Source organism: Hesperophylax consimilis, chromosome 3, assembly GCF_061612785.1.
Source record: "Hesperophylax consimilis isolate HC1 chromosome 3, BYU_Hcon_1.0, whole genome shotgun sequence".
Classification (NCBI taxonomy): domain Eukaryota; kingdom Metazoa; phylum Arthropoda; class Insecta; order Trichoptera; family Limnephilidae; genus Hesperophylax; species Hesperophylax consimilis.
The window spans coordinates 40782144-40801326 of record NC_142838.1 but is presented as its reverse complement, the minus strand read 5'-3'; the positions used below and the strand labels follow the sequence as shown (position 1 = coordinate 40801326).

The 19183-nt window shown below is 34.2% G+C and overlaps 1 protein-coding gene across 4 annotated transcripts in view; it reads right to left on the bottom strand.

Annotated features, from left to right (window-relative positions):
* Positions 1–413: 413 nt before the first annotated feature.
* LOC149425491 (guanine nucleotide exchange factor DBS-like) overlaps positions 414–19183 on the bottom strand; it is a 232003-nt gene continuing 213233 nt past the window's right edge. For 3 of the 4 annotated variants that reach the window (XM_089650694.1, XM_089650695.1, XM_089650696.1), the window contains exons 12-20: positions 17644–17784; positions 13984–14169; positions 12627–12818; positions 12193–12318; positions 11209–11409; positions 10891–11117; positions 9295–9526; positions 2672–2804; positions 414–2376 (exon numbers count right to left, since the gene is read on the bottom strand). In XM_089650694.1, coding sequence (XP_089506820.1) covers positions 2285–2376; positions 2672–2804; positions 9295–9526; positions 10891–11117; positions 11209–11409; positions 12193–12318; positions 12627–12818; positions 13984–14169; positions 17644–17784 — 1530 coding nt within the window. In that variant the 3' untranslated portion in view covers positions 414–2284. Of the gene's footprint in view, positions 2377–2670; positions 2805–4451; positions 4684–9294; positions 9527–10890; positions 11118–11208; positions 11410–12192; positions 12319–12626; positions 12819–13983; positions 14170–17643; positions 17785–19183 lie in introns of those variants that run through there. The other variant, XR_016305643.1, reaches the window with a different exon arrangement.

The window sequence follows — 19183 nt, the reverse complement described above, 5'->3', positions numbered from 1 at the left end:
CGGCTGGTCGTGGGAGACTGGCGTTGCGAACAAGTTTACAAAATGTCGGGAACTTGTTGAGTATCTGATACTTGCGTATCCCTATGGAAGGAGGGGAGTATGTTGCATGATGCCTCATAGGAATCGAAATAGTTGATAGCGATAGGTTTACAAAGATCATTTCAATATTTATTTGTAGCTCATTGTTACCGGTTTTAAGCAGCAAAAAAACCACACTACAAACTTAGTTTACCTTGCTTTATGGTCCCGGTATCTAGTCTTTTACCCGGCAAAATCCATAGATTTTAAGCACTGAAGAGACATATCTATAAAAGTGTGTTGGTGGGGTGTCTGTGTGCCTGGTGAAGTTCAATTATTTATGTTACTTCTGGTGAAATTCATTTTTAAATGGATGATCAATTTCTCAAGCAGAAAGGTCTTATATAAATTTGCAAAATAAGTTTACTTTCATATCGGTGAAACACATTTAAAAGTTCCCACTTATCCATTCGAGTGATAGCTACCCAAATTTGGGTAGCAGCGCTAATGCCCTTGAGCGATAGCAACTATATTTTGGGTAGCCATAGGTAGGTGATTTTTATGAATTAAAATTAATTTATTTTGCACTTCCCGCAGTCAGCCAAGTATATTTAGTTTTTAGCTTGATTGAGCTTCTATTGAATATCAAAAGATGTCACTAATTTTCCTCTGATGGAATATTTTAGATAATGTTTTGTAACGTGTAGATGCCATTTTAAATTGTTTCCTAAGACTGTTTAATGTTAAAAATTGTTTTTTTTTTATGACTGACTAAACATTTCCAGTTGAATATAGAAAATATCCAGAGAAATAGTAATATTCACAATATTGTCCCATTATTACAAATTTCTGGTAACTAACCTACAGAATTCAAGCATATAAATTTTATGATTTTATTTTTTTTTAAACCTAAAAATCATCGCCTATAAACCATAGAAAGCAGTTTATGTTTTCATATTAATATTCAATAGTATGATTTTTGGAATGGGAGTGATCAAATCCCAAATCGTTAAATGTTTATCACTCAAAGCATTTATTTTTTCAGTACGCTATAGCTAAAGTGTATGAGAGAGACTGAGATAGCACTCATAATGATTTTAGTGCCTGCCGAAAGTGAAACTGGACTGATTTGCTTTACGTGAAAACAAACGCAATATTATACTTATGTCAGACTTCTTTGAGGGGTATGAAATTATGCCGCCAGCCCAATGTTTCTAACAAACAATTATTTGTACTGTCGTCACTAAGCTTAAATTATATACAAGACTATTTGCCAATTATTTTTACACACACATATTATAACATAAACAATAATAACTCTATCAGTACATAATGTAAAAACTTCTAAACAACTTTATGTAAATACTGTCCGTATGCACTAAGTATTTGTGTAAAAACCCAAAAATGTTTAGAAATACTACATTTTAAAACTGTTATATTCTTATTGGTGTTTCAGATTAACTTCATTTATTTATTTTGTACTTAAATCTAATCCCCAGAGAAGATCCTAGTTTTGTTTCCAAAATTATGGGAAAAAGTATCTTAGTTTGAAAGAGATCGTTAACTTGAACATTTTGAGAGATTGTGATTAGCAAAAGAGAAGTACAGTTTAAGAATTTAAAACTACGAGAGAATTAGTAATATTATTGTTTAATTTCATTATTTTGTAGATTGTTTATAAGATCGTAAAAATTTGTAGCAAAAAGTGAACATTAAATATTATTTAAATGGGAAAACTGGGTAAAAATCTGATTATGTATTATTATCTGTTGGTAATTAAAGCATCTTCCTTCTCAAATTATACACTTTGAACATTTAACAAGTGTTTAATGACATCTTAAATTATTATAATATTATACAATTTATTACAAAGCGTAAATAATTTCTAGATGTAACAATCACTAAAAACAATATCACGTTTCAAATACGACACATTCAGATACAGCTTTCTGTAAGCACAATGACAAATTTGGTGGCTACAGTAAGCTAACAACGTATTTCATTTAATAAATTACTACAGACTGGCTTTTTATAATTTCACCACTAAAAATAAAATCAATCGAACGATATTTATTCACATATAAGGTACTAGAGGCGTTAACGATATTTTAGATAAGTATAGAATAATTTAGTACATTTAAGTTTCACGACAAATAGTTCTTAGAATATAATTTATAGTAAAGGCAATGGAAGATATATTTGGATATCTAGTTTGAGGATTATACTTTAGTTAAATGCACACTAAGTTAGCGTGGTGGTGTTGCCATCAATCGAGCCGCTCCTGGGACCTGCTTGACGAGCGAGATGTCTTTCTTTGGTCCAGGTACGCGGCGGGGGCCCAACCTTCTCCAGCTCCTCCTGGGGACAAAAAGGGCAACATTATAATAGGTAAAAATAGGGAAGTACAGATAGGGTAAAGTGGTCAGCGAAGGAACAAAATTAAAATTAACCCGATAAGTAGGGAGGTACTCAACAAACACAACTTTAATTGTATATTAATCAAATAAATCCATCCTCTCCATAGATAGGACAAGTAAGTCAAAGTGATTAATTAAGTCAGATTGATAATGTCAAATTAATTAATAAAGACATTGACTAATGATGACCTTTACAATGTCATCAAATTGATAATAGAATTAAAGTGATCACTCACCCAATAGCTTCACAAACCACCAGCCCGCGCAGCCAACCTTCAGGAGTTCCACAGGATCGCCCTCGCGCAGGGAAACCTCTGAGGGGCCTACGGCGCAGTAGTCCGCCAGGGATACCAACACACTGCCTACCGCCTGCGATAAAACCACCCATTATTAATCTTTGCATTATGGCAACATTTTAACATTTATAGATACATTTAATTATTAATCCCTGCATTATTGCAACACTTTAACATATTCATAGATAAATTTGATATCTTCTGATGAAAAATGGTAGGAGCAAATTAAGCGATCAGCCTTGGTTATATTATTTTGGTGGACATGTTGCAAAGGTGTGATCCATTCTATAAAGTTTTAATATCAAAACTGTGTACATTAAATTTGAAAGGAAAGGTGTTTGTATGATTAATTAAAAGGGAATATTCTGTACAAATTTCAAATAGTGATTTATTCACATCGATATTTTTAATAATAAAATACACATTGAGAAGATGTAAGCAATATTGTTGAAAGCTTTGCTATTCATGTTTCTTTTTATCAATGCAAACAGTGTGCCTTTACTAAAATCTATAGAAGTTATAATAAACCAGGATATTTTGATAATGCATTACGTAAAACGATAAAGTTAGTAGAGTGCATAGAATTTATTTTATATTTTACGTGATTAACTAGCAGGCCTCCATTAATTAGGGAAGGCTTTAAAGGCATTCAGTAAATCACCAAGAAGAAAATGATAACAGACAATGACATATCAATAAATTAAAACATCAATAAAATGATTGTGTCATAATATTGAGTAATGAAGATTTATGAAGACCAGTTGCTTTATTGTGAACTCGGTGAAAGTTAAGCATATTGCCGTTGCAACAACAATAATCGCTGGAGATATTCAAAATAGACAAATATTAAAAAAACCAAAGGAATGCGCTCATACACTTCGGGGCGACGGTACCATGCGCTGCTACAGGCCGCCGCGCAGAAAAGTCCCACAGTGGACTGCCCTGTAAACTATTACCTTACTTTCGTACTTTATTTTTCTGCATGACGGCCCGGAGTGACGTGCGGTACCGTCGCTCCGAAGTAGAAGTGTAATACTCGCTAATGGCTTTATTTTGTGATAATTTGTAGAACAAAGATCAAAATAAGGCAACAGGTTTAAACACAAATGAATATTATAGGTACCATTGTTATCATAAGTTATAACAAACACACATAAGACAGCGATATTATTATATATAAGTTGTTCAGGCAATTAAAAACTAGAAGATACAGCTCTCGAAGTAATATTGATCAACCGTTTGCGGACATTCTCAAAGAATTTCGTAATTATGACAGATTCATGATAGACAATGCCAGCAAACATACAAACATCACAGAATATCTGCAAAACCACCCATAACCAAATAAACTTTTGTAATACCACAAATCCAGAGAAACCATGCATAGCCAAATAGATAACATAGATATGTATTTGTTATAAAATAGCAGTTAGTTTTGGTTGAAATGTATAATATAGTAAGCACAATGTAGAAGTAAGACACACATTATATACACACAAAACTTGAAAATAGTGGTTGTTAGTAATAATAATGCATTCAATTTAATAAAGCTGATTTATTATCAACCAAAAGCATTCGAAAACAGATTAGGAGATGATGGGTTAGCACAGGATTTTAAACTCAAGCCAAATTATACTGAAATGCTGATTAGGTTACAATATGTTAGAAATAATAAAACAGCAAAAACAAAACAGAAATTAATTTAAAAACCAAAACTTACTGATCGGATTGCGTTAAAGTGACCAACCAGGCAAAGTCTGCCGGTTCTGGCAGACTTATATTAAACGAGTTATTATTATGCTTATTTTGAGATATAATATAATGTACAGTGTTGCATAGTTTGTGTCGAATGCATCCGCTCAATATTGCGACACGTAAAAAGTAGAAGTGCTTTGCGTACTGCCCACAAAGAACTGAACCATTCTGTGAATAGACCCCATCGCCTCCACCACCTGCCGGAAAAACCACTCTCAATGATCAACCACTCTATTAGCTTCCCACTAGCGCTCTAGGACATGGATTTTCAATATTTCCAGATGAATAGGCCTAGTTGTTTGAACCCCGGTCAAATTTTACATCAGAATCAAATTGGCAACGGTGCCATTTTGAATTTTTTGACATCCTCCCTTACAAGTAATGGTCTACGTTAACCGCCGATTCTCACCCCGTCGGCAGTTTTGGTTAAATTTTAATTTAGTTCGCTTAGCCGGTCATCAAGCATAAATGTCATCAAAAATTCAACAATCACTGACGGGTTGAGAGCAATGCACATGGATGCAGACGGGCAATCGTAATGGCTGAATTGCAACGGCTGATACTTCATGTGGCGGATGTCAATAATTTCAAAACAACGCCGCTGCCAATTTGACGACAAGATAAACTTGTCAAATTCCACCTCAAGCTTCATACGCAAACAAATTAGAAATAGCACTTGGTTTTAACTTAATTTCTACAAGAAACGCATATTAATGTCAGGGGAGATAGTTAAAGATGCATTAAAGTTCCATTTTATCTATCAAAGTTAAGTTTGAAGGTTAGGAAATATGCTTAAATTGTTAAAAATAACAGAAACTGAAAACCTATTTTGTGTGGTTGTTTACAACTCCCCCGACGTAAATAGTTGTCTCCATTAGATATTTAAGTTGAAATCAAGTATTGTTTTATTAAAGAGCCTTTGCATGAGGAGGAATTCAACAACTTCACCGACGACACTGTCAAATGTGACGAAACAAGCAACCAGGTCTAATTCACAATAATTATTCGAGAAGACCTGTGGCTGATGAAAAATATACCAGTATTTAATTAAACAATTCTTGTTTTAAGATTGAAATAAACCTTTATTAGTGAATGATGCAGTTAGTGAAGTCAGAGAATTATTCAGGTTCGTATAAACGAAGCTTATCTGTGGGAATTTCACTCTTTCCCCTTTATCAAAAGTAAGCATTTTTTAGTAAAATTTTCAAGCACCAGTTATTATTATTAGGTGTAAAGCAGACGGTTTTCATTTATTAATTTGCTTTGTTAACCATATTTGCAATGGATCATTTGACAATACAAAATGTTATCACAGTTATGGAGGCATAAAATCCTGGCTTTCATTAAATGATTAATCTTTAATCAACCACAAAATACACGGAATCCGAAAATTAGTGGTACAATTGGGAAACGGGTAAATCTGCATCACATTTTGTGGTATAACTTTTTGATTTGATCTTTTGTTTTCGAGTAATTCGAAGTTGGAATTATTTAGGTTAAATTTGAAAAAGAATCAGTCGCTTGGGGTTTACCATCAGCTGTTTACTATTTATTAAAATGCATGGACCTAAAAATCCCTGTACGAAACTATTCGAGAAAGTATGAAAAATGCCAAAACCTACTTATATTTTATGACATATCCCATTCCCTGTCCCGTCAAACACCCCCAAAAAATCATAAGCTGTTATAATTGAACTAACAAAACAAAAATAAGAGTTCATTACATACCGCTTTGCATACAAATCATTTCAAAAGTTTGTCATACAAGATGGTTGCCTCAATTTCCCCTCACCCTAGATTTGGCTTCATACAATGCCAATACAAAATCGCACTAACGCTCTGTCCAGGGCTTTTTAGGTCCATAGATAAAATGCGTCAAAAGCATAGATACAGCTCCAACAGTTTTTTTTTAATTGCCAAAAAAAAGTTCAAAAATACGTATATGTAAATAATAATATTTTTTGGGTTCTCTATGTGAAGTAGATTCCCTAATTTACCACTTATACCACTAGTTTCTGGACAATATAAATACTAAATATAACCACGGGTTTTCGAAACAGATATTAATGTGTCTTGAATGTAATGCTCATTGTAAAAACACAGCTATTTTTCATAATATTATTACAATGGAATTACATCACTGAAAAACGGTATCTAAATTACATTTAGAATCTCTGGAATCGAATATGCGATAATTATTTGATATTTTATTGAAAAAACAAGTCCCAAAGTACACAATTAATTATGGTCAATTATAAAAAAAACAATTTTCAAAATCATATGGGTATGCTTGGATACAATTGGTCTATTATAATTTATAATACAATGGTGTACAAGCAATTTCGATACACTGAATCAATCATTAAGTTTCAATACAAAAATTAAAATTATACTTAAATCATAATAATAATATGTATTTGATATAAAACAACAAAACACTATGCTTTCTAAAATGAGTTTTTATCTCAATGTGTAATTGGATGAAAAAAAAAGTTTGGGAGTTTGAATTTGTAAAAATACATTAATATTATAACTCTAGTCTGCATTTGCTTGAAAAAATCCTAATTAACTATCGGAATACCAATACCTCCTCCACAAATTTATACACTTGACTAAGAAGTCGTCTCACGGGTTGGTAAAGAATCGACAAAAACCATGTGCGGTATACCGAGAGGCCACCGATCCTTATATTTGTATTGGGGCTTGCAACAGTGCCAACAGGTCGGGGAGCGAGCGGTAGAGATGCAATTTACTTCCCGTATACCGCTAAAGATCACCGCCAATGTCATTTAACGAACCTCTAAATATCATTTTTATCAATGACATTTATTTTAGTTAAAAACGATTTTAAAGTCTAATTTAAAATAGGCACTCTAATAATATCACAAAATATTTCACAGCCTCGTCCACTTGGTGACTAGCTTGACTCCAGTTTGTTGTGTGTTATAGTTGACGTTGTTTACACGCGACCGCCTTTCAACCGTGTTCTCAGTTATATGTCTTCTGTCAAATGATTGCACAAAAACAAACATGGTGCGAAATCTCAATCTTCAATTAATAATGGAGATTTTTAAGAGACTTCAACCTGAATATAATATTATGGTACCCGATTCGAGTCTGAATTTGACAGATGATAAGACGACATTCAGCATAAAGCCGGCAACAGAAATCTGCAATTCTGACAGTTTACTTAGCTACAAGCTATATAGTTTATCTTCCGTGTGCAGAGACCATGCAACATGTTTTTGTCGATTCCTTACTAACCCATGAGATGATGGCATAAGATTTAATTTCTTAACTTGCAGATGCAGGTTTGATATATAAAGACAAAGATGTGTTCACATTGTCAAGAATATTTTATGAATACTTTAAAAAGAATATTTTAGAACTAGGAAGATATCGATAAATCATTGCTTTTATATAAAAATCCTTGCATTTGGGAGCTTTTGGTTGAGAATTAAGAACATAAATAATTTATTAAGAAAATGGCAAAGATAAGGCACCACTTCACATCAAAGAAAATCAAGTAAACTCAGTGAAAATATTGATTCATTGTATCTATCGCTCCCCGTTTTGCATGTAAAATAGGCCCCCGCAATCCTAAGATTTAAAAAATTAAACCTAAAACTTGATTTACCTTTTATGCTTTCGCAGGTATCTCTCAATGCATGTAATTAAATTTTTACAACTAGGGTAAAAAATTTCTGTATTTCTTTTTTGCAATATGAAAAACATACATATTGATATACATATTTGAGCTTCTTTATGAATGTTTTATTGTTAACCTTCTCCCTGCGGATGTATCATATATGATCGGTTCTATGCAGTAACTGAATCATTTATGTGATCCATAAAACTGACTATAACCAAACCATTTTGTTAAAATAGTTGCAATGACTTCACAAACTTATAGACATGTCGTAGGGATCTCAAAAGTGACAAGCGCAAGATACGGTAATAGCCGTCTTTTCAGTATAGCATTAAACTGTCCCACAGGGCGTGAAGTTTTGTTGATAATCTAACCAAATTGCATAAAAAAGTGCCAAAATGACATTGTATGTAGTGGGAAAGTGTTCATTAGTAAAAGCCAAGGAATAACATTTCTTTAGAAAATATATGGCAATTACTTATTATAAATAATACAATTATTTCCACTGTTTACCGAAGATTTTAAGCGCCATTAGAGAAAGTGAGATAGCAAATGTAGCAACACGTACTGGCAGTAAGTTGTCTTATACAGTATTCCTTATTCGTCTTAGTGCAAGCAAGTAAGACTAGTGACTTCTCAATTGCACCTTTGTTATAGTATGTGGTTTTCGATGCAACTTTTAAGTACTTTTTTAACACGGAATTTTACTGTTACCACTGTTTAAATCATATCTATATATACATATTAGCTATACATCGGATCGCATTCAAGGTCGGTATCTGTTTCACTGTTAGCAGAAGGAAGTCTCTTGTTTCACGTTGGGAAATTTTTGAAATACGCTACCCAGTTCTATATCTACTTCGTTCATACACACATATTCTTTGTATGTCTATCTTTGAGATACATGACCAACGGTTGAATTAAGAATTTACTGTAAACGTAAGTGTACTTGTTACTTCCTACATTTTGTGGTAATTTTGTGAGGCAATAACGTGTCTATTAGTTTGTAATGTCATTGGATAGTTGACATTAACGTCCTGCGTTAAAAAGGTTAATGGTATGATTGATGATTTCTGAGAGATACCTGCTCTATAATGCGATGAAATTGAAAAAATTCTTAAAGTAAAATTAACCAGTACAAATCATGCTTGCTACTTACGGGGGCGTGGGCTTCATTACTGGGGGTCTCTTCATCATCACTGTTGGAGCAGTCGGAGGACCAGCAGACCTCCTCTCCCGGGGCCCCTGTGGAGTGAGGGTGGGGGGCACCGGGGGGAGGAGGCGGGGGCAGTGCCTGGTCGCAGCTGAGGCCTCGCGGGGCCCCCTGAAGCAGGCCTACCCCTCCACCCACACTGCTCCCAGAGTCCCATGAACTGGCTTGCCGCAGGGATCTGAATCAAGATTAGTAAAAATAATTACGATTTAATCTACAGAAAACAGTAAGAAAATGTATTGTGTAAAATGTTCAGAATTCAGGAGTTAATAGATGTATTTCATTTGAAAGAGTTTGTAGAATGCTTTTCTACTACATATTAGTTAACACTACTAAACTTTATAGTATACATTTGTATTATAGGCATACAGGGTGCTGTTGAAGGGAGGAGTGCTTGGGTTCGCTGCTTTGATGTGCCACAGAGTAGCCACAACGAGTCAGCACTACTGGAAATTGGAAAACAGTCTCGTCCAGGCTGTCGCTCAATGGCGCTCCCCTACATCATACATGGAGAATTTCCTTCAAGCCACTATAGTACAAGTGCTAAATATATCTGTTTTATTTTATTTATCCTGTATTCAATTTTATATCATGTAATTCATTTAGATGTACGCTTTTATATGGAAGGCAGAGTATCTCTCACCGCTCTGCTCAGCTGAATTAAACATTATTATTATTATTATAATGGTACGTTTATTGACTTATGGCAATAATTTCTCAGATTTACAGTGATTATAAAATACTGTTTTTAGTTTTTATTTTTACACTAGAATTATCTGCGGGCCCTGTACAGTATGCCAAGCTTCTGAGAAACTTGACTCTGGATTTATCAGCACTGTGACGGTTTAAAAAATAATTGTATTCAAATAGAAGAGGGATGTGGTAGAGAAAGAAAGTATGTACCAGTAAACGTTGGTTGAAATGAAAATGAAGTGTCTCTCTCTAAATGCTTATATTACTTCCTATGAGATATATGTTTTGTATAAATACCGGTCAGTGGTTGAGTGGGCATAGCGCTTGGGTCTCACCCGAGCGTCGCGTGTTCGATTCCTCGGCTGGCTAAGTCTTCCATCACAACACAAGCAACATTTTCGGCTTTCTGTGGTGGTAGTAGGAGATTTTCAAACATTGTTGGGTTATTCGTAACCCGGGAATTTTTGTCTTTCTTTTAAAAAAAAAAAAAAAATATGTCTCTGTGAATCTCCACCCCAGTACAATGAGTGTGGTTACTAACTAGGCGCATTCATCAACATCCACCAAACCCGAGCAACGATTTGACTCATTTAGAAATAGCATCAGCAATCAAGATATATTTAGTTCAATTGATAATTGCTGCGCTAGCCCATAAAATCTGAGAGAAGAACATTTGAACATGCGTAGAACTTGCTCCTGTAATATCTATGTATATATGACGCTTTTTTTAATTACTGTTCATTAGTGCATTTCAACTTACACAACAGATTTAATTTTCTTTCAATGCTACCATAAGCAACTTGTAATAATATTATGTTTCAAGCAAGTCAAAAAAAAGTATGTAGGTACCTGTGTTGATTATTTTGGTTATTCTGCGGCTGGTAATACTGCTTGACCCTCTCCCCTTTGAGCTCCTCCAGCTGGTCTAGTAACACCCGCTTGATCTGCGCCACCCACGCCTGGCGTGCCACCGCCGTGATGGCCGTCAGGGTGTGCACCTCAGCGCGCCCCTGCAGCCACACCTCGAAACGGCGGGGGTCGCCCTTCACGGATTCTGTCAGCCCTATTTGTGACATCTAGAAATTAAGAAAGAAAATAATAATAATAATTACTTTATCTACTTTGATTGTATTTAATATGCAGAACTATAAATAATAGATATCTTACTTGTAGGTAATGTTTAAAGTGGTACGTGGCTTTGTTGTGACTGGTTTTGGATGCGGCGGGTTTGCAGAACAACATTGCCTTCTGGTAAAGGAAGACGTGCCTCTGTCTCGCTCTTAACCGTAGCCTCATGTCCCTTTTACTCTCGGTAACCACAGAGAAGGACCCCTGCATTAGGAGCTCCCCTTGCTGACTTAGATCCACCTAAAAAAAAAAGAAAATTAAAACAAAAATCTAGCTAAGAAAATAAAGAATGCTGCAAATTTTTAACCTGAACTTCGCGGCGGTCACAAATGTGATATCCATCAGCAACTATCCTCGTACGTGATGTTGCATATGTGATCCATAAAACTTCACAAAAATTTTCGATTGTGTTGAAACAAATGTTCAGTTATTGGTGAATTCCAGTTTTTTTTCTGTAATATATGCATGATGCAGAATCTATTTTAGCTGTCCGAAGAGAAATGATTTTCAAGCTCAATGACTTACTTCTGATAAATTAACTGGTTTTTATTTGACCTTCCGAGGTGGTGAGAATTGCGTGCGTAATTTATTTTCTCTGCATGTATCTGGATGTTTTTGTAGACTTATAAGATTTATTATCATATAAAATGATTAAATGGAAATGAATTGAACACTGCTTTAATTTTAACATTATTTCTAAACTACAATACTTATTATTATTTCAATTGACTAAAGTAAAAGTTTTAATACATTCACTTCTAAAAACGAAAAACGAAAACTATTTACAACCAGGAAACAAAACCTGTTCAAACCATACACTTTTTATAAATGTGTAATTGCACCAACAGAACATTTAAACAACCATTGATTGCAATTATAAATAATGCATTAGATTTATCTGATATTTAAGAAGAAATGTTAGAATCTTGAGATGTAAAACCTGTTATTTTTTATAATTTAATTTTCATTAAATTTCGATTAAATGGTTGAACTTTCACTTGAATGCAGTTTAATAGAACTTACAGGGAAGCCGGTGATGGCTATCTGGTGCATGGAGTCATTGACGCACTTGAGGACCACGAGCATGCAGTCCAGCGCCTCCTGCAGACCCTTGCTGATGGACCCACTCTCGCTATACCTCAGTAAGTCCTGCAAAATAGGAACACATTGAATTTATTTATTGAACGCCTGTAGGGCTTTTACAGACACAATGCAGAATATAGAAATGTAATATTATACGTTATGTTCAAATTATATTCTTACGTGTATCTCGGAATTAAAGTCTGGTTTGATGTTGGTGTGTGAGTGTTGAATTATTTGTAGAATGGCAATTGTGATGTTATATTTTGGAAGAGTCGTAAAAAGAAGTATTTGCATCTGTGAGTATATCATTGACACATAAAATATCCAAAGGTAGATTAAATTATTATTAGAATGAGAAGGGTTCGGTAACTCACTTTTAAAAGTAATTGATATTTGGTAATTCTTTGTACAGGTTTGAGTAGATAGGCCCCCAGGGGCAGCTTGTGTCCTAGCTTCATCTGGCAGGCCTGCAGGAACAGGTGGGTATCCCGCAGGGCGGCACGCAGCCTCTCGGAGCGGGGGATGTTCTGGCAGTAGTAGCTGTACAGACGGAAGAAGGTTTCTCTCTGAAAACAGAACAGAAACATTTGATGAGAAACATTTTTGGATTAACAGAATTTATATAATGGTAGTAAAAAAATAATACATATTTGAAATATTTGACTAATTCCAATACAAAGAAGATTTAAGGTAGATGAAAAAATTCACACGTACACTTTGTGGTACATTATAACTTAATTAATATTATTCTTGTTCAAGACTAAAGCTGGGATCCCACCCGATCTATTCTATGATTTTTTCATAGAACCAACCGTTTGAAAATGGAATGGAATTGTGACTTGCTCACACTTCTCTATTTCTATTCTATTTCCATGAGGTTGGTTACTGCCTTTTTTTATTTGACATAACCATAGATATTAATGTATTGTGCTGCATTTTCACTTAGAAACTATTCTTAGTTCTATTCTATGGTCAATTCGAGAATAGAATGAAAGTTGAAAATGACTCAGTAAGCCTGTTCTCAGTGATCTATTTCGAGGATTCTATGATATAGATCACAAGCTAGATATCATAGATTTGAAGGCTCGATGCTGAATACTTTTCGAAGCACTTTAATAAAAAAAAACAAATGTAATGTGACATAGGTATCGAAAGAATCAACTTATGCAAAATAAACACTGTTTTTTTTTACTTTCATTGTAAAAAATATACATATTGGAAAGAAGTAAAATTATCAGAATTGTACTTGCACAAAAATAACACATATAATTACCGAGTACTCTTAGTGACTTAAGGTGAAGCTTAATGCTAAATCACTATTTTGATTAATCTTTATAACGAATTGGTGTACATTATTAATACCAAAAAATATGCTTTAGATAAATTGAAGGTTTTCCTATCGTTTCGCATGAGTAGAATACAAATAAAAAATTAATTACTCAATAAAAAAATATAAATGTAAACTACTAAAAAAATTTTTTTTTAATAGAAATGTATGAACGCGTAAAGGAAACAACTTTTAAAAATACAGTATTATAGCTAAGATTATCTGTGACAGTTTCACTTGATTAACTTTTTTGCTTTCTTATAAAATTATTTACAAAATAAATAAAAACCAGTTTTGTGCTTAAAAACTAACGTTTCTAGACTCCGTTTGTCAAGCGATTTTAATGCCTATACCAAGAATATACACATGTTTGGCTTGTAGCTTCCTCTTAAAAACTCTCTTACCTTTTGTACAAAGCATAAAGCAACCAGTTCCGTGGTAGATATACAGTTTTCTAAATCCTTCAGGAAGACATCTGAGTGGAAGGTGAACAACTCTTGAAGATTTCCAAACAGCACGTCCACTTTTCCCACTAGACCGGGGGGCATCAGTGGTATATTTTCCGGATTGTCTAGTTCTTCTTTGTAACCCTGAGGAAGAAAAAATCATAATTATTTTACACTTAAAAATAGAAGGCAATTGATTGATCTAATATTTTGATTTTATAAAATAATTCACGATCATCTTGATACTGATATCAATTTCTAATATAATAATTCCAAAAATGTATTGTATAAGACAAGGCTGCCCAACCTTTTTAACAGTTGGGAAAAATTAATGATTTAAAAGTCACTGGCGGGCCACTGACTACTGACGGTTCCTATTTGTGTTACCTAAGCTTTTTAATGTCTTGTTTTATACAACAAACAAATAAACATATTGAAATTTTATGTTGTTTATTAAAATAATAAAATAAATAGCATCTACTGCCAAATAACGAAACAACTTTTTGTGTAACAAAAATCTAAATCCAAGTAATTGGTACAATCAATGTGATTTCTGACATTGTTTTTGTTTTAATAATTCTCCTATGTAAGGAGTCAGTTCAGATGTTGACAGTAGCAACAAATCAGACTTATGTTGCTCAGTTAGAGATGTGCGGTATTTATTATTTACAAAATTAAGATTAGAAAAAAACTTTTCACAAACATACGTTGATCCAAAACTACTTAAAAATTTAAACGCCAGTCTTCCTTAGGCGCCAATTTCCAGAAATCTTCAAATATCTCCAAATTCTTCTGATGAAGTTTGTGACTTTGAAAATATTTTTACTGCAAAAAGGTTTTTCAGTGCAACATGATTTTGCAGTTCAGTGAGTTCCAGCTGGGTATTGGTTGCACACAACGCCTCCTGGTGGACGATGCAATGATACAAAAATATTTTTCGATCCAAGTAATTTTTAAATTAGCGGGTATTTTGAAAATGGTTCACGCGGGCCACTTATAATTCGTTCACGGGCCACAATGTGGCCCGTGGGCCTGGGGTTGGGCAGCCTTGGTTTAAACACCATAACATGTACAATCTGAATACATTTAAAAATGATATTGTCTATTTTAGTCCTCAGACCCGAATGTGTCAACTATTAAAATAGGATAAAGTGTGCTGAAGTAGACATTTTCATTGATAATTTATACAGATTCTATTGCTCAAAAATATCTAACAATTGTTGAGCAAATTACTTTACATATCACTTGTGTCTCTCTTTGTATTATTTGTAATTTGAGTGATTTTTGATATAATTTTGTAATTTTATGTATGATTTGCCTTTGACCGAGTAGGTTTTTGTAATTTTGTGTCCCTATTTGTAAAAAAAAATATTTTTTTTAAGGTTAACTTGTGTTTACAAGACAAGGATTTTATGCAAAGCACTAAAGATAATAAATTATTATAAGCAATAATCATTCAATAATTATTGCTCTTTGATTTTTTTCACCCGAAAACAACCAGACATAAATCTCGGAAGAGTTTTTTCAATTTAAATTTGTGTTTCTAGCGAATAAATTGCTAATAATAATTTGATAACATTTTTATAACTGGATTGTTCTCATGTAAGTGAGAAGATTTTGTAAGAACCCAGTATAAATAAATAAATACTAAAAGTAAATAAACAAACACATACAGAATCTTCAGATAATGCATCTCCCAAAGCATCGGTCCATTCCTTCAATCTTCTGTCGTAATCTGCATTGAATGCTTCAAGATTTTCAAATAAACCATCATTTTCCATATTATTTTTAGGTTTATTAGGAATATTCTTTATGTTGGTTAGCGTATTTGAATATAGATTAGAAAGAGCTCTCATTTTGGATTTTTTATTTGGAACGGTTTTCGAATAAGTTTCTTCAAAACTGGACTTTGTGTTCAACGAACAAGACGAACGAGAGTGATTTTCGAAGATGTACTTATTAGATTTAAGCCAGGCCTTTCTATTGGACATGGTTGAGTGCAAACTTTTCACATATTCTTGGGTATTTTTGGAAGGTTTGCGATGCACAGATTTTTTCAAATTTGGTAAAGTAGTATAATAATTATCAACCGTTTCATTGTACTTGTTCATATTTCGCGAATAGTCTCTTAAAAGTGAGGAATAATAATCACTGGTTTCACTAAGTAAATGTTTATTATTTTCAGATGAATAACAATGGCTGGATTGAGACGATTCATTTCTGCAATACTTTTTCAAATTCGGTAACGATGAATACCTGGAACTGTATGATTTTTGAGATAACTTAGAACTATACATTCGGTCTTTTGCACATCTTTTTAAGACAGGAGGTTTTACTGTTAAAAATGTTTCCGAAGATGCCACTGAACAATTCATTGATTTTCTTTCGTAATATAAATTTTCGTTATTTTTAGAAGCGACTTCAATATTATTATCCCTTTTGGTAGGTGTACGGTAAACAACATTGTCGTTAGTGTATTTATATTTTGAATTAAAATCACTTTGAGTCGAAACACTGTCTCCTAATAAACTTTCTGTTTTGGTTCTGACACATGCAAAGCTGGCGATATTTTTCAGTTTAGTTTTTAATTTTCCATCACTTTTTTTCCCGTAGTCAAAGAGTTTCACTTGGTTAGCGTAATCGCTAAATAGAGTTGAATCGGATGAGGTTCTCTCCAAGGTTTTGTTCTTTAAAGTCATATTGCACTGAACTGGTGTAATTGTCTGAAGGTCTGGAAGGTTCTGTTGATACATCCAAGAGCGGGAGGATCCGACACTCAGACGGTTAGAATGTTCCTCGAGGTTGTATTTACCGTGTTTCATTTTTATTGCCACGAATGGGAGCTTTCACTGAGCATGTCGGAAGCGTACTACCAGTGGTATTACTGTAGCAAGGTTACTCCGCTGGTCAGTGGTCACGCTTCACACACGTCGCACTCTAGTAAACACATATCCCAGTTGTTGTTCGTATATAATCATTCAGAGATGTTTGTTTACATCAACGAGAGATTTTAAATTGCTCTCACAAGTTAATTATTACTTCAAGATAAATCATGGGGGAGAATCTGTAATCTCCATAATATATTCTAATTCCAACGCGGTAAAAATGAGTTCTATTTCATCAATTTTCAACCAATAATTAGGTTAGGTTAGGATAAAATATTCAACTGTCAATATGCAGGGTGCAACAGCACGTACTCGAAGGATTTTGACCAGCGATTTCTGAGCATATTTGGAGTTAAAAATGTAGCTATTATTTTGCTTTCCGACGATATTTATGAATTAAAAACAACAACAAAAATATTTCTATCACTTGTCGCCACTGAGTATATATAGCTTAGCGTGTTACGCGATATGCACTCTTCCTCGTTCCAGCAGCACTGTACATACGAGACAGAGCTGTTGCGATATGTGATAGAAAAAAATTATTTTAATTAAAAAAAAAAATACCATCGGAGAGCAAAATGACATTTATATTTTTTATTCCAAAGCTCAGAAAATCCTTCGGATAAGTGTTGTTACACCCTGAATAGAAAAACAGTAATGAACATCGATGAGTTCACAAGTAAGGTAAGATTTTAGGTCAGATAAGAAAATGGATTGATAAAGAGGTATGTACCTTTAGAATGGATCCAAGTTCATGTACGTAAGCTCGTTCAGTCTGCAGGAGTTCCGACAGTACGTGTCCCCGCTTGGCTTTCCTCGCCTCGCTGTCTTCTGTGGATGTGGTGGAGCTCTCAGAGCTGGCCGATGTTTCCATCTGCAACAAGTCAAAAGATACAAATGATTAATTAAATACTTAAACAAAGCGAAAGTGTTGTGAAGCCTTGGTCATGCAACGGCCACCGAATTAGTGCAGAATACGGATATCTGAAGGTGCCTAATTAAAGCAATAATTATTATAATACTGCACAACCAAGGGCGCTTTACAATGCTATTAAATAACCTCAAAATTATTTTAAAATTGTATCAAAATACCGTTCTAAGATTAAATAATAATGCATTATTAACAAAATTAGGTATTTAGATATTAACAACCATACTGGGATGAGGAGTTTTATTTTAATATTTTTTTTATTAACCCCACACAGTAGGCCCTGAGGAAAATAATTTCTCTCAGGGCCTATGTCATCTTTTGGGATGCTGTGTGGAGGGTATTTTTTAAGTAAAGGAAGGAGAGGTCAAATGGTCTCCCCAAACCAGCCCCTCCCGATCTGGCACGCCACGCAGTTGGTGGGCAGGCGCAACCTGAACACACCTCACTTGATGAACCCGAGCACCCCTGCTAAGTCACCAAACGTAGCGAACCACTTGGGGTGACCTAAGGGAGAGGTGTTAACCAATAAATGGTTCTCAGGCAGCGGTACTCAAACCCGCCTCCCAAATTGAAATTGGTTAAGAATTATGTACAAATATGCAAAAAGAAAGCATAAAATAATAGATTTTGGGTAAGTTAATTGAAAAAAAAATTAAGCACTAATTTTTACTTATCAGTTTGCACCAACGTAATAAAAATATGCTTAATCCAATCAATGTAACCCATTATCATTCTAAACTGAGCAAATTCTCAGTAAACCATAACATGGAACACAGGTAGTAGGTACACAGGTAAAAAAAACTTAACACCATATATCGCAATAAAAGATTTAGAGCAGCAAGAAAATTAACACAATTTAAATACTACTCGACAATTAGTAACACTGGAGTAGAGGAATCAAATGCGGAAAACAATAACTCACAGAACTTAGCGCAAGAGAAACACGACCGTTAAACTGTTAACAGATAATAAATAACTGAATTAGGTTATGTTGTGAAATTGCTGGGGGATAAAATTAATATGAGCGAGAAAGTTCAAACCTTTTTTTCGCTCAACGGAAACAATTTGAATAATCTACATCCGCAGCGGTACACATCGTGTATCGTGTCGTTCATTATCATTGAAAAAAACACTTGGATCGCGATATTTAGTTGCACGGGAGATGTTATTTATATTTGTTTGGTTGCAGTAAGCAGTATTACAGTTGCAGCATGCAGTCGCGCGGGACGGCCGATCTCCTTGGGAACTGAATAATATTGCTTTTGGTAGAATATTATCCTCGCATGGGGCAAGAGCCCTTTGTAGTGACAGCTGGAAGGAGAGTAAAAAAAAACTTAAGACC